The sequence below is a fragment of the Candoia aspera genome, chromosome 5 (assembly GCF_035149785.1).
Source record: "Candoia aspera isolate rCanAsp1 chromosome 5, rCanAsp1.hap2, whole genome shotgun sequence".
Lineage (NCBI taxonomy): Eukaryota > Metazoa > Chordata > Lepidosauria > Squamata > Boidae > Candoia > Candoia aspera.
The window spans coordinates 70,420,535-70,433,520 of record NC_086157.1 but is presented as its reverse complement, the minus strand read 5'-3'; the positions used below and the strand labels follow the sequence as shown (position 1 = coordinate 70,433,520).

At 32.8% G+C, this 12,986-nt stretch overlaps 1 protein-coding gene across 1 annotated transcript in view; it reads right to left on the bottom strand.

Moving 5' to 3' along the window:
- ROBO2 (roundabout guidance receptor 2) overlaps window positions 1-12,986 on the bottom strand; it is an 894,470-nt gene that overhangs the window by 60,142 nt on the left and 821,342 nt on the right. Inside the window, exon 18 of the mRNA XM_063305488.1 lies at window positions 6,277-6,459. Within this exon, the coding sequence (XP_063161558.1) occupies window positions 6,277-6,459 (183 nt within the window). The remainder of the gene's footprint in view (window positions 1-6,276; window positions 6,460-12,986) is intronic.

Here is a 12,986-nt window from a genome sequence, read left to right as displayed (position 1 = left end):
CATTTCTTTTGGATTTATCAAATAATCTGGTATTTTAACAAAGTCCAGATTTCTCTCATTTAAATTTAGTTGACAGTATGCTGTGTCTTTGAAAGTGTCCATACAATCCTACTCATGGAAAATGTTTTATTTCACTGCCACAACTTTCTGTGTACTGTGCCACATTTTCAAGAATTTGGAATAGCTTTTACAGAGGAGGTACATAATGCAAATCTGCATCTGTGTACTTCTGAACCCTCTTACAAATATTATTGGACATATGACCAAAATAAATTAATCCTAAATGAGTTAAGGAAATGACAAAGAATGTGGTTGGGCTGCTCAATTAAGCACTATGCTAAATGATTTAGCCAGTTTTCTTTAATTTGATTTCTAGAATTGCAAAAGAAGGATAAGATGTTAAATAGTGTAGAATATGTCTTTATTGTGCATAAACAAATTATAACAATGCAAGCAGATTTTTTTCATCTAAACTTAACTAAAATTAATAGAACTATTAAAGTATCATGTCGACAAAAAAGGAGATACTGTATATCTCCCCAACATTGTTCTACTTCTGTCTCTTACCTATTTGCACAAAACAAGTCTTTAAAAATAGTCAATTGTCTTATATAGGTTTTTAAAATGCTGAAGAACAATAATCTTTTTTAATGTAGACATTAGACTTTGTAAAACCTGAAAATAGAAGTTAAGTCTTTTAAAACAGGAATAGGGAAATTAGACTTTTTGAAACATGATACTATAAGAAGCTTCTTGAGCAAGTAAGATTGTTAAGCAATAATTGTTAACCTGTGATTAAAGGATGGTACCTCCAAGTGCCCACATAATTAAGGCTTTCACTTTTAAAAAAGAAGCATAAAATAAAAAACATAATAGCTGAAATATTTACAAACCTGGCAAAGTTAAACCTAATATTAATTCTGGCTAGATCAGGAAAAAAAATATTAAACACTCAGAGCTGACATTTCAAGGCAAAAAGCTTTGCGGGTGGCTATCTCTAGTAAGCCACATTTTCCAACTACAAATGAAAACTTCAGTGCTGCCGGCCAAGTCTCATTCCTTTTTCTGATAAGCTGTGCCTCAAATGTGAATATAAACTAATCCTCTTTTAATAAGCATTAAGTCAGAAAAGATCATCAATGTTGAAAATTTTACCAAAACTTCTGCTTGCATTTGGATGATTCTGTCAAACAAATTATATTAACTTACACTTAGTAAATATTTAGCTACTAATTTTTACTTTGAATTTAAATTAATTTATTACTTGCACCAGAATCTTTAATTCTCTGGAATGCTCATTCCTATTATTTATAAACAAAAATTTACACTTTTCATTCAGATTGATAGTATACACAATCATAAAACATGGCAGGATTTCTTGAACATTGATGTATTCAGGACATACAGGTATTATTTTTTTCTATTTCAGTATATACCTTCTGTGTTTATAAAAAGAAGGAGATATATAATGCCTATATTGTATTTTCTTATGTTAAATTTACAAAACAGCCATAAAAGGAAATGCCATGTTCTCTGTCCACCCAACTGTGAATAATAATTCTATTCAGGTAAAGATAATTTCATCTTGGCTGTGGTAAAAATTTAATTCAACCCTTAGTAACTGTATGGACATTAGGGGTGCGGGGAGGGCAACAATTTGCAAGTGGTATGGATATTGTTCTGCATTGCCAACTTAGTCCACAGGACAGTGATTTCCATAATATACTGTGTATAGTATAGTATAGTATAGTATAGTATAGTATAGTATAGTATAGTATAGTATAGTATAGTATAGTATAGTATAGTATTTATTCCGTATGGCATAGCAGAACGATAATATAATATAATATAAATATTTATATTATATATATAAAATATATACTGTGTTACAGCTCTTGTAATGTAAGACATCCTGTGTATTCTAAAATTGAAAAGGTAGAAAAAAATCAATTTTTAAAAGTTAAATATAAACATACCTACTTCAACCAATATAACCTTATTAATCTGGATGTGATAGGACATTAAACATCATTTCCATAAGTCCAAAGCACAGAGCTTCCACTCTGGACAAGATCTTCTTGATGAATACCTGATTATCTATGATCCTTGTTTCTGTGCTGTTGTCTTGTTGTTGTTTTTTTAAAAGTGGGAAGGAGAAAAATCTTATGAATTGAATCTCTAAATGTCTGTTCATGCAGCTTAAACTGTGAGTTAGAATATTCAGGATGGTATTAAGTACCCAGATTTCCTACTGGTATGTTTTCCCTTGTTGAAAATGTATTTGTATTCAACTTTGAGGGTAAACACTTATTTGGATAGAGAATATTTCTAAATTAGAAAACTAATTGTAAATCTTGAAACTGTCCTTATGAATTTAACATTTACTTTTGAGCTATATTACTTCTTCTTGGTCAACTGAAATTGATCCATCTTGAAGAAGTCCATTTTGCTAAACCTGTTTTTTTTTGTAAATAGTACTGCGATATCAGATAATACTATCCCATTTTTCCTGCTAGGTATGTTTCCAACTTATATTTATATTTCTCCAAACAAGAAGCCAGAAATCCTTAGCATAGACACTCAAATGTTTTCATGGTTTATTGTGGATTATTACAGGAACTCATGTGGTTAAGGTTTTTACACTGGACATCTCCACATGCTGTGAGGCTTTGGATACTGTCAGTAAGCACTTGTGATCTCCTGCTGAGGCTTGCAAGAGACACAAGTAAAAGAAGATATAAATGAGTTATCAAAGCTGAAAGAGAGAGAGGAAAAAAAGAGAAAGAGATGGAGCTCTTAGAGACATCAGAAGAAACTCAAATGATAGGTATGTTTAGAATGAAGGATTGAAAAAAGCTGTTATAAAAGGTGGTTTGATAAAAAGTTAAGAAGGACATACGTGAATAGCTTGAATGAAAATTATAAAATTAGTTTTTCTATACACAAATATCAGCTCAATAACTGTTTATGTTATTTCCTTACTAAAATGGATTCAAAACAAGTGAAATAACTTTTTCTATGGCTTTGTTATTCACTTCCATGTACTGTAAATACCATTCTATATTATTGTATAGAGTCAACTAGTCAAGCCAGTCATTAAGCAATGTTCTCCAAATAGGGAAGAATTTTCAGAACCTTTAACTAGTTCAGAATGTGACTGCAGGGTTTTGATGAGCATATGCTCATTAATTCATGTTGCATTAATCCAACAACAGATCTATCGGTTATCAATCAAAAGGTGATGATTAGGTGAAGTCCTAATTACCATCCTGTTCATTCCTGAAATCACGAGGTTCTTTAGACCAAAAACATTAGGAGCATATTTGTTTGAGAGAAAGTCCCACTTGAGTCAGTTGTTGAAGACCATGTTGCCAAGATCTTATTGTCTGTGGTAGACTGTAAGTTATGATTCTGTTTCCTTGGTTGTTTATATAAAATTATAAGTTTTAAACTTTTTAAACTCACCGTGATACTTTAAAAAAACTAAAAGCAAAATATAAACCTTTGGATATGTATCTTATAATTGGAAGATTCACCTCAAACACATCTATTACTTTCCATGACCATATGTTCTGTGTATGAGTTCTTTACAATCTATTATTTTTGCCTCATATAATTTTATTGTTAGATTTGATAAACAAATACTGAGGAAGTCAATTTTAGATTTGGTTTTACAATTTTTTTTATTTGTATGAAAGATTTATTGAATTGTATAAATATATTTTATTAGAATGGATTGTGTACAAATGAGTTACTACCTGCCATGTGAATTTTATGGGTAGGTGTTAATTTTTGACTATATCTGCCATATACTTAAACTTAAAAAAAAAATCTACAAAAAGCAGGAACTATGATATAGATTTATTACCTCAAAATTTGCAAGTTAAGCCTGGCAATCCTTACACTTCTATTCTGTCCTGCTCTTTTACTTCAAACAATGCCCATTAAATTATTTTTCCATAAATAATTAAGATGATAAATTAAGAATGCTGAAAGAGTGTAGGCATAGTTGTAAGGAAAGATATATTAATTCTATAATACAGCATTCTTTTAGAATCACTGGTATAATCAATACCACATTAGTGTGACTGATAAACAGAATGCTGATTCTTACACATGAGTTTTTAATTATTTTATAATCTGAATGATTATAATTGATTCACCACTGTACTCTACATTTGTATGGTGCTGGGGATAAGAGACAACTAATGGACAGTACCTGCAGGGGTGAAGGTGAAGGACTGAACTGCAAAACAAGAAAAGTAAATACATTGTGAGTTATAAAATCTCTTAGGCAATGCCAATTACAGGGCATGGGTATCCTTCAAAAATGAATTTTTCATGTGCTTTAAAATTCTCCTATACGCATTAGCAGCAGCCCATGATAAAGGATTGAACATAAGTGCATGATTATTATTATTTTTTTACATTTATATGAAATAGTTATATGAACATGCAAGCTGACTTATAGATGCTATGATCTGCTTTCAAATGTAATTGTTTATGAATATTCATTATCAAGCAAATGCAACATTTAACAATAAATATACAAGTATGTACAATATGACACACTTTAACATGTTACAGAAGTTAATACCATATGCATAAATATTTGAAGAGAAAATATACAGGTCTTACATTTTTTCATATTTTTTGTGCTGGCTAATAGTATGTGGTTGCCAGCAAGGAATCAGATTTTATGCATGTTTTAAAAGATATTTATTCTGCACATATATTTTGCATATATGGTAAATCTACAGATTGTTAGATGTTACAAGACTATTTATAGAAACATGCTGTTTTATATAACAGAGATGTCAAACAATTAAATAATGAGGTTTGATAATGTATGTATTTAGCACATCTGATGTTTCTGAAAATCTACATAAAGGACTGAATCTATTGCCCCCACCCCCCACCCCCCAGTCTTAAATATGTAAAAAAATGGTTGTCTAATCATTCTAGGTAATGAAACAAAGCAACCTGTGGTGCTGTTGATCTTAATGATATAATTTTTGAACAGAATTTAGTTACTTCCTTAAAATTAGAGAAAGTTGAAAGTGTCCATAGGTATATGCATAATAAGGAAAAGGAGAAAATAAAAATGTGCAAATCAAACATTTAAAAAATATATAACCATAAATGTTCACTGTATGTAATCAATAAGAAAACAATAAGTTTCTAAAATCTGATCTGAGTATCATACAGCCAGAATTTGAGTGAACTGCCAATAGAACATGAATAATATTTTTTTTCTTCTAAAAATAATATAGCTAAATTTTACAGAAGTTCACAACTTTCTTATTTAGCTGCAATGGAATATGTAATATTAGCATTTTTGCTTTACATCAGTCTTAATCCAGAAGCAGAATGAGGGATATTAAAGGTTCTTTTGCTTTACTGTTGATTTCAATTCAGTTGTGAACTAAGTTGATTAAGTTGCTGACCACAGGGCTTTTTTTATAAAAAAGTGTTTTAATGTAAATCAGATTTCTAAGGCAGACATGTAGAACATGTTTTACACTGCTTTCAGAGCATGGAAACAAAACTTTATGTGATCCAAAATACTAGAATAAAAAATAAGAGGAGATTCCAAAATTTGTCCTTATGCATTTCTGTTTCTTTCATGAATAGCAAAATATGTCATGTATTCACCTGGAATGCCCTCAAAGTTTTAAAATATTCTGTTTAGTCAAAGGTAAGTAGAATGCTTATTTACAATGTATCCAGCATTATCAAACAAAGCTATTAAATCTCTAACTCAGCTATCATTTGTTTATTTGATGAACAGCAAATTAGGACAATGTTGTACACAGGATCTGAATGTTCTGATTCCCATTCATCTATTTATGGTGGAAAGCGAGATCACATATTAAGACATATTGGCCTTCATCTCAGTTAATTTGGTTATGACTATATGATTGAAACTAATGATGATATAAGGACTTTATCTTCAATAATCTAAGCTTATTGATGCCACTTTATTTATATACCTCCTTCTTCACTTTTGCAAATTAAAGCTGAATTTCTGTTTCTGTGAGTGGAAAGATGCATATAAAATTCTTGGGATTCTTATATCAGATGTACTTATTATGTGAATATTATACAGCTTTCTGGTAGCAATGATGAAATGTGATACAGAGCAATGCACTTAAAGCTTTTCATATTTTTTTTTTCATAGCATAATAAACAAACATTTAATCCACTGAACTCCTTATTCTGTGAACTAGATATATTCTTGCTGATATTTATTTTAAACACAATTCTTGTTCTTACCTGCATAATTGCTAAGGCCCTTTCTCTTCTTTCTGCGCCAATAGAGCCAGATACTGAAACCCATGAGTATTACCCAGCATGCACCACCAATTCCAGCGATAAAGGCAGGTTGTTTGACAACATCTGTAATTTGTTCTGTAATGCTATTGTTGTTTTCAGTGATGATGACTTCATTACGACCTCCTGGATATAATAATAATCATCATAATCATAATCGGCAAAAAAATAGCACAAATTTATCTCACAACAGGTATGGCAAGATAAATATTATTAAAAGTGTTACAACTTTTACAAAAAAATTTGCAACAGAATAGTCAACAACTGACTCTTAAAAAGCAACTTTATTTGGCTATTGGAAGATGCTCAAAATCTAAAAAGAGCCCTAGTAAAGCAGCTATAGGCTCATTGAATCCTGCATTCTGTGTCACACAGAGGCCAGCTGGATGCATTTGGGAAGGTTACAAGTCAGTACTAGAAAGCAATATCCACAGTCCTGTAGTGCTTCTTAGCAACAAATATTGAAGGCAGAATGCCTTGATGCAGTCAATAGCCTTTAATATTAATAGCTATTGATAAGCTGATCCTCCATCAACTTATCCATTCCCTTTTAAAATCATCCAAACAGTCTGCCTTACCTCAGTTTCCACAGTTTAACTGTGTGAGAAAGCATTTCTTCCTATAGGTACCTAATCTTCCTGCATTTAATTCCAATAGAAGACTTTAAGTTCTAACATTGTGAAATATGGAGTCAGATTTACTATCCTCCACATTATCTATGTTCTGCATTATTTCATAGCCCTCTATATGTCTCTTCCTTCATTCCAAACTAAAGATCCCCAATGGTCATTTTCCCAATCAGACATTGCTAGCTTAATCCCCATTAATTTATATTTGAAGTGTGGATTTTTAGAGTCAGCATTCAGGACCAATACTAATCAACCAACACAAAAAGAAAACTCTTCAGGCTTATGCTTCCATCTTAACTGTCATGGGAAAAGAAATATCTTTCTTTCAAGGTGATAAGAGAAGGCAATAGAACTTGTATGAACGAAAGGATCAAAATCAAGATTAGAAAGCCAACACAGTGTGGGATTAAGGGGTTGACCTAAGACTGGAAAGCCATGGTTCAAGTCCCATTTCAGCTGCTAAAAAGGTCAACTTACCTCATAAGGTATCTACTGTGGGCAAAAATTGAAAGAGGGAATTTTATGTATATAGTCTTGAATTCATAGGGAAAAGGCAGGATATAAATCTATTGAATATTATAATCATTTTCCTTCGTTCTGAGCAAGAGGAACTGAAATGTGAAGAGACATCCAATTCTATGACTCAAATTGGAATTCCAGTCCTCAGATTTCAGTCCTTCACTGGTATTTTGGTTTGTTTGTTTATTTTATTTTTTTTCAAATTTCTATCACTGCCCATCTCCCCCCAAAAGGGGGACTCTTTATCATTTAGTTTAAGGTTGTTTTAACTGCTTTTATACTCTTTTGTTCTAAATTTCCCTGTTGCAACTTGTTGCTTGACACAAGAATCTGCTAAAATTGAGATGGGTTATAAATATTGTCAAATACATAAGAAGCTTCTATAGAATTCTCACTAAAACAAATTTTAGTGACTAAAATAGATACATCAAGAAGAAAAAAACAAATTTCTCCCAAATTAAGCAAAAAAAGAAATAGCAAACAATTTAATACTATGTTTTCCCTCTGGAGATATATTTAAAGGTATTCTTTCATAGAAATTATGTAACAGTGAAATTGTTACTAAAATACAGTTTTGTTGTTTATTCATTTAGTCGCTTCTGACTCTTCGTGACTTCATGGACCAGCCCACGCCAGAGCTTCCTGTCAGTCGTCAACACCCCCAGCTCCCCCAGGGATGAGTCGGTCACCTCTAGAATATCATCCATCCACCTTGCCCTTGGTCAGCCCCTCTTCCTTTTGCCTTCCACTCTCCCTAGCACCAGCATCTTCTCCAGGGTGTCCTGTCTTCTCATTATGAGGCCAAAGTATTTCAGCCACCTTTTCTTGATCTCTTCTTCTTCTGTTAGTTCCTTGCCATCTTTGTTTTTGATCATACCCATTTTGGCCTGGAATTTACCTCTGATGTTTCTAATTTTATGGAAGAGGTCTCTTGTCCTTCCTATCCTATTGTCTTCTTCCACTTCTGCGCATTGCTTGTTTAAAAATAATTCCTAAACTGATCCATTTAGTTTTTATGGCAAGAATACTGGGGTGGGTTGCCATTACCTTCCCCAGGGATCACATTTAGTCTGACCTCTCTGTCATGACCTTCCCGTCTTGGGTGGCCCTTCACGGTTTAGCTCATGGCATCATTGAGGTGCTCAAGCTCACCTGGACGCTTATGAAGAAATAAAGATTACAAAAACTATTACAAGTTGCCCATCAAGACAATATAGAAATAAGATAAATATAAACAGGAATAATGTTGGAATGAAGTGTTAAAGGGAAAGTATTTAAAAAGTCATCCTATAGAAATGTACAGTAAATGCAGTTTGAATATAACTTATCTATGATGAGAAGAATAGAGGTCATGTTTATGGAATGTTCATGAATGTTCAGTGCACTGGGGTGCACTGCTCATAGTCCCTCATGCCCTTGTAACCTCCAGAGTGGAATACATTCTGCAACATACTGTATATAGGGCTGCCATTTAAAAGTATTTGGAAGCTATAGCTGGTGCAGAATGCACAGTATGGGCAGTTAATGGTACTGGTTATTCAGTGCATGTGACACCACTGCCCTGTGAGATGCATTGGCTTCCAGTGTGCTTCCAAGTGCAATTCAAGGTGCTAGTAGTCACCTTTAAAGCTCTTTGAGGCTTGGGATCAGTTTTTTTATGGAATTGTTTCTCCCTAATAGTTTCTACCTGTCCTACCCAATCCAGCAGGATGGGAATGCTCCAGGTACTATCAGCTAAGGAACATCCCTCCATCTGATAACAGACTAACCATGACCCTGTTGGCCTTCTGCAAGGCTCTAGAAATTTAGTATTGAGCCTGAGCCTGGGGTCCAAAGTGTGTGACAGAACCCAGCTCCTGGCTATGTGGATGACTGTTTTATAATACTCAGCTATGTGTTTTGTTTTGTTTTTTAAATTTTGTATTTTATGTGTTGTATTTTATTGTAAGCTGCCTATTGTCATGCATGTAAGATGACAGCTATATAAGATACACTACTACTACTACTACTACTACTACTACTACTAATAATAATAATAATAATAATGCTTTTTGCTTTTCACTTTTCTCTGAAGCATCCTATGATATGACAATAGTGTGCTTTCCAGATACATAGCACCAAGGAATTTGCAGAAAAATCACCTTCTTTAAAATAAACAAAAAAAAAAACATTTTGGATCTAAGCCAGAGATGGTAAACCTATAGTCTACCATCTCTGATGGTCTCTGAACTCTACTTCGTACTCTCTGAAACTCTATATGTTATAGAAATTTTGTGGCAAGCCACCAAACAATAATGATGGTAATTTGCTGATTACTATTATTATTGTAAGTAATCTTGTAAAATAAAAACAATATATATTTTACTTTAAAAGTAAAACAGTGTAAAAACGTTTCAGTAAATCCCCAATATCTACTGTTGTGTGATACACACACACACACACACACATACATACACACAAGTACATACACACACATAGAGTTGGAATACTATTTCTCCCCCATATACAGGTAGTCTTCAGTTAATGACCATTTGTTCAGCCTAGCAAGGCAGAGTGCAGGGCTCCCAAAAGGGCAGAGATAGGGGAGGAAATAGGTGGGTGGAGAGAGTGGAAGGCAGTGTTCAGGGCTGGGAGGAATGGCTTGGATTAGGGCAGGTGCTTGGGCTAACGACCGGTAAAATTCACTTAACGCTGACAAGGGGAATTGCCAGGATTGCCATTGCTAAGTGATGCCACCTCACTTTACAACCACGTTGCTTAGCGATGGAAATTCCAGGCTCAATTACTGTCATTAAATGAGGACTACCTGTATTGATTCATTAGGTTTTATGAAATAATGGGAGAAATCATGACTGAAGGCAGTATAAAATATCTATATTATTGTAATTACATACAAAACAAAATTTAAAAATAAAGTAGGCATCTAAACTATAATTTAGTAATATTATATAATACAATAGTCTTTATAGTGAATAACAAGTAACATATAGTACAAAGTACAGTTTTATTTATCTTGTTTTGGAAATAACAAAATCTCTAGAGATGATTCATTTCTCTCCATTTACTGGAAAAAATGTTCACATAATGAACACCCACTCTAAAAGTCATTAACAAGTAAATTACAAAGTATATAGGCTCCATTTTGGTTAATAGGATTAATTTGCTGTTTGAATGGCTCAGCAGAATAAGGCTCCTTTCCAGTCTGTCACTGAATGTGGTCAATTTTGTAATCATTAAAATGTCTAATCCCCAAATAAGCTATTTCCTGTACAAATTAATTCTAAATTTTGAAAAAAATAAAACCTAAATGTATCATTTTAAAGGTATGCAATTTGATTTCTTGATTATCTCTCTCTCTCTCTCTCTCTTGAATATATATATATATATTCAAGCTATCAGATGCTTAAATTCCTTAAATAATTAAGTTTATTATTGCTTTTTCTTAAAAATAAATACAAGCATTTTCTTAATGAAATCTTTTTTCCCAAAAGCTAAGCTACAGAATATATGTGAAAGCAATGACCACATTTCAAACAATTCAAATATTATATTGGTGTGCCTTGCTTTGGAAAACCATGTCCTTTTCAGAATTATTAAAATTGAGGTTCAAAGAATGAAGCCATGCCATGTCAGTATATTGGTTCCAGTCTTAGGTAAATAAAAATAAGGTCATTTGTTACACTGGTTATAAATAATTGAAGGCTGGATATTTCCAAATTCTTCTCTTTCAGTGCTGGAGCAGAGAAAGAAAAGTACTTTCTACAAATGAGTAGCTGTAGTAGCATTAATTTTATTTTAGGATAATGTCATCTTTATATCTACTTTTTATAAATATATGTTCTTACTTCCTTAGTTATCAAGTTTATTCAGGAAATGTAAATGAATTATAGCTACATAATTCAAGAACAGACTTTTGCTGCTGTAAGGGAATCCCAACTTTGACATTTTTTTAACTGTACCATACCATACCACATCGTACCACACCACAACATACAACAACACACCACACCAAACATTATAGTATAATGAACTTCCCCTCTCTTTTCCCCCAAGAATAATATCGCTCTTTTCACCTTCTCAGTAGGACTGTTCTACTAGTGTTCATGAACAATGGAAGTGTAGTATATTATAATATAGACCAAAGTGATTTATAAGGAAAGGTGTGGAAAATTGGGACATTATTCTGGAATAATAGCATTGCTGATTTTTTTTTTTCTCATTGCATCATATGTATCTTTTACATTGCTCTTTTGCACTTCAGTAATGTATAGCAAATACTGGCAAAATGCAGGAATTATAGTTACTTTAAAATAAATATGTTGGAAAACACATCAGACCAGTAGACTATAGAGAAATGTAGCCAACTGTAACCAAAAAAGAAGGAAGGAAGGAAGGAAGGAAGGAAGGAAGGAAGGAAGGAAGGAAGGAAGGAAGGAAGGAATTCTGATGGATTTTATGACCTTTTTTAAAATAAATGTTTTGATCATTGGGATAGTTGTTTGAAAAATATGAAATACATTCTTTTAAGTTGTTTTTTTTTTATGATTAGTCAAGCTAATGAAAAACACTGTTACTTTCCACTTTCTAACTCATTTTTCAGAAACAAATATATTACAATAAGCATATTAATTGAAGACCCTTTGGCCAAATCCTACAAGTAAGTTGCGAAAATTACTTTTTAAGTGGAAAATACTGGGTATGATTCTAAAGCAAATATCACGGTAACTCATAGATTATCTTTCAGTAGCAGGTGGCTATATTGTCCTGACGCTCTTCCCCTCAGTAGCTTTCACAGACATGGAACCATCTATCAAGTATTGGTTTATTTGCTGCTTCACAATGCTAAAGGGCAACTGGGAGATTTTCAAGTCTGAATTCTAAATAAACAATGTATCTTAAATTAAATGGCTTCAGCACTGCCTGGAGGCCATAGGCTTTCAAATAATAATTTACTACTGTAAATCCATTGAGCTGTTCCCAGACCTTTCAGTGATGCAACTAACTAACTAACCTTAGATATTTGTAGCATGTGAGAGAAAAGGAAATTCTTGAACTCAGAGAGAATGGCAGAAGGGTAGAAGGGAGAAACAACATACAGCTATTCACATTGCAGGATATATGAACTTTTTCTGATGGCCTATTGAGTAGTGGCTATGTTTCAAAATGATATTAATTTTATTTTTAATTACTCATTTCAATTCTTTTGGCCTACATCTATGCTGAGCTTGTGTTAGAAAGTTATGTTATTCCATTTGTGCATGTCCCCTTATAAACTGTACCTTCTGCAGATTCAGAATCCTTTGCTTTTAAACAGAAACTGGGCTGGCTGGCTGGAAAATTCTCAAGGCAATTTTCAGAAGGCTGTAAATTTTATGCCAAGCTCTTCCTTAAGAAGGATAAATTCCCAATTAGATCAATGTACATGTAATTTAGTAGTCTGTAAGGTTGTTCTATCCTTTGGGGCCTTGCAGTTACATGCACAAAAGTAGTTATTCACTTAAATGG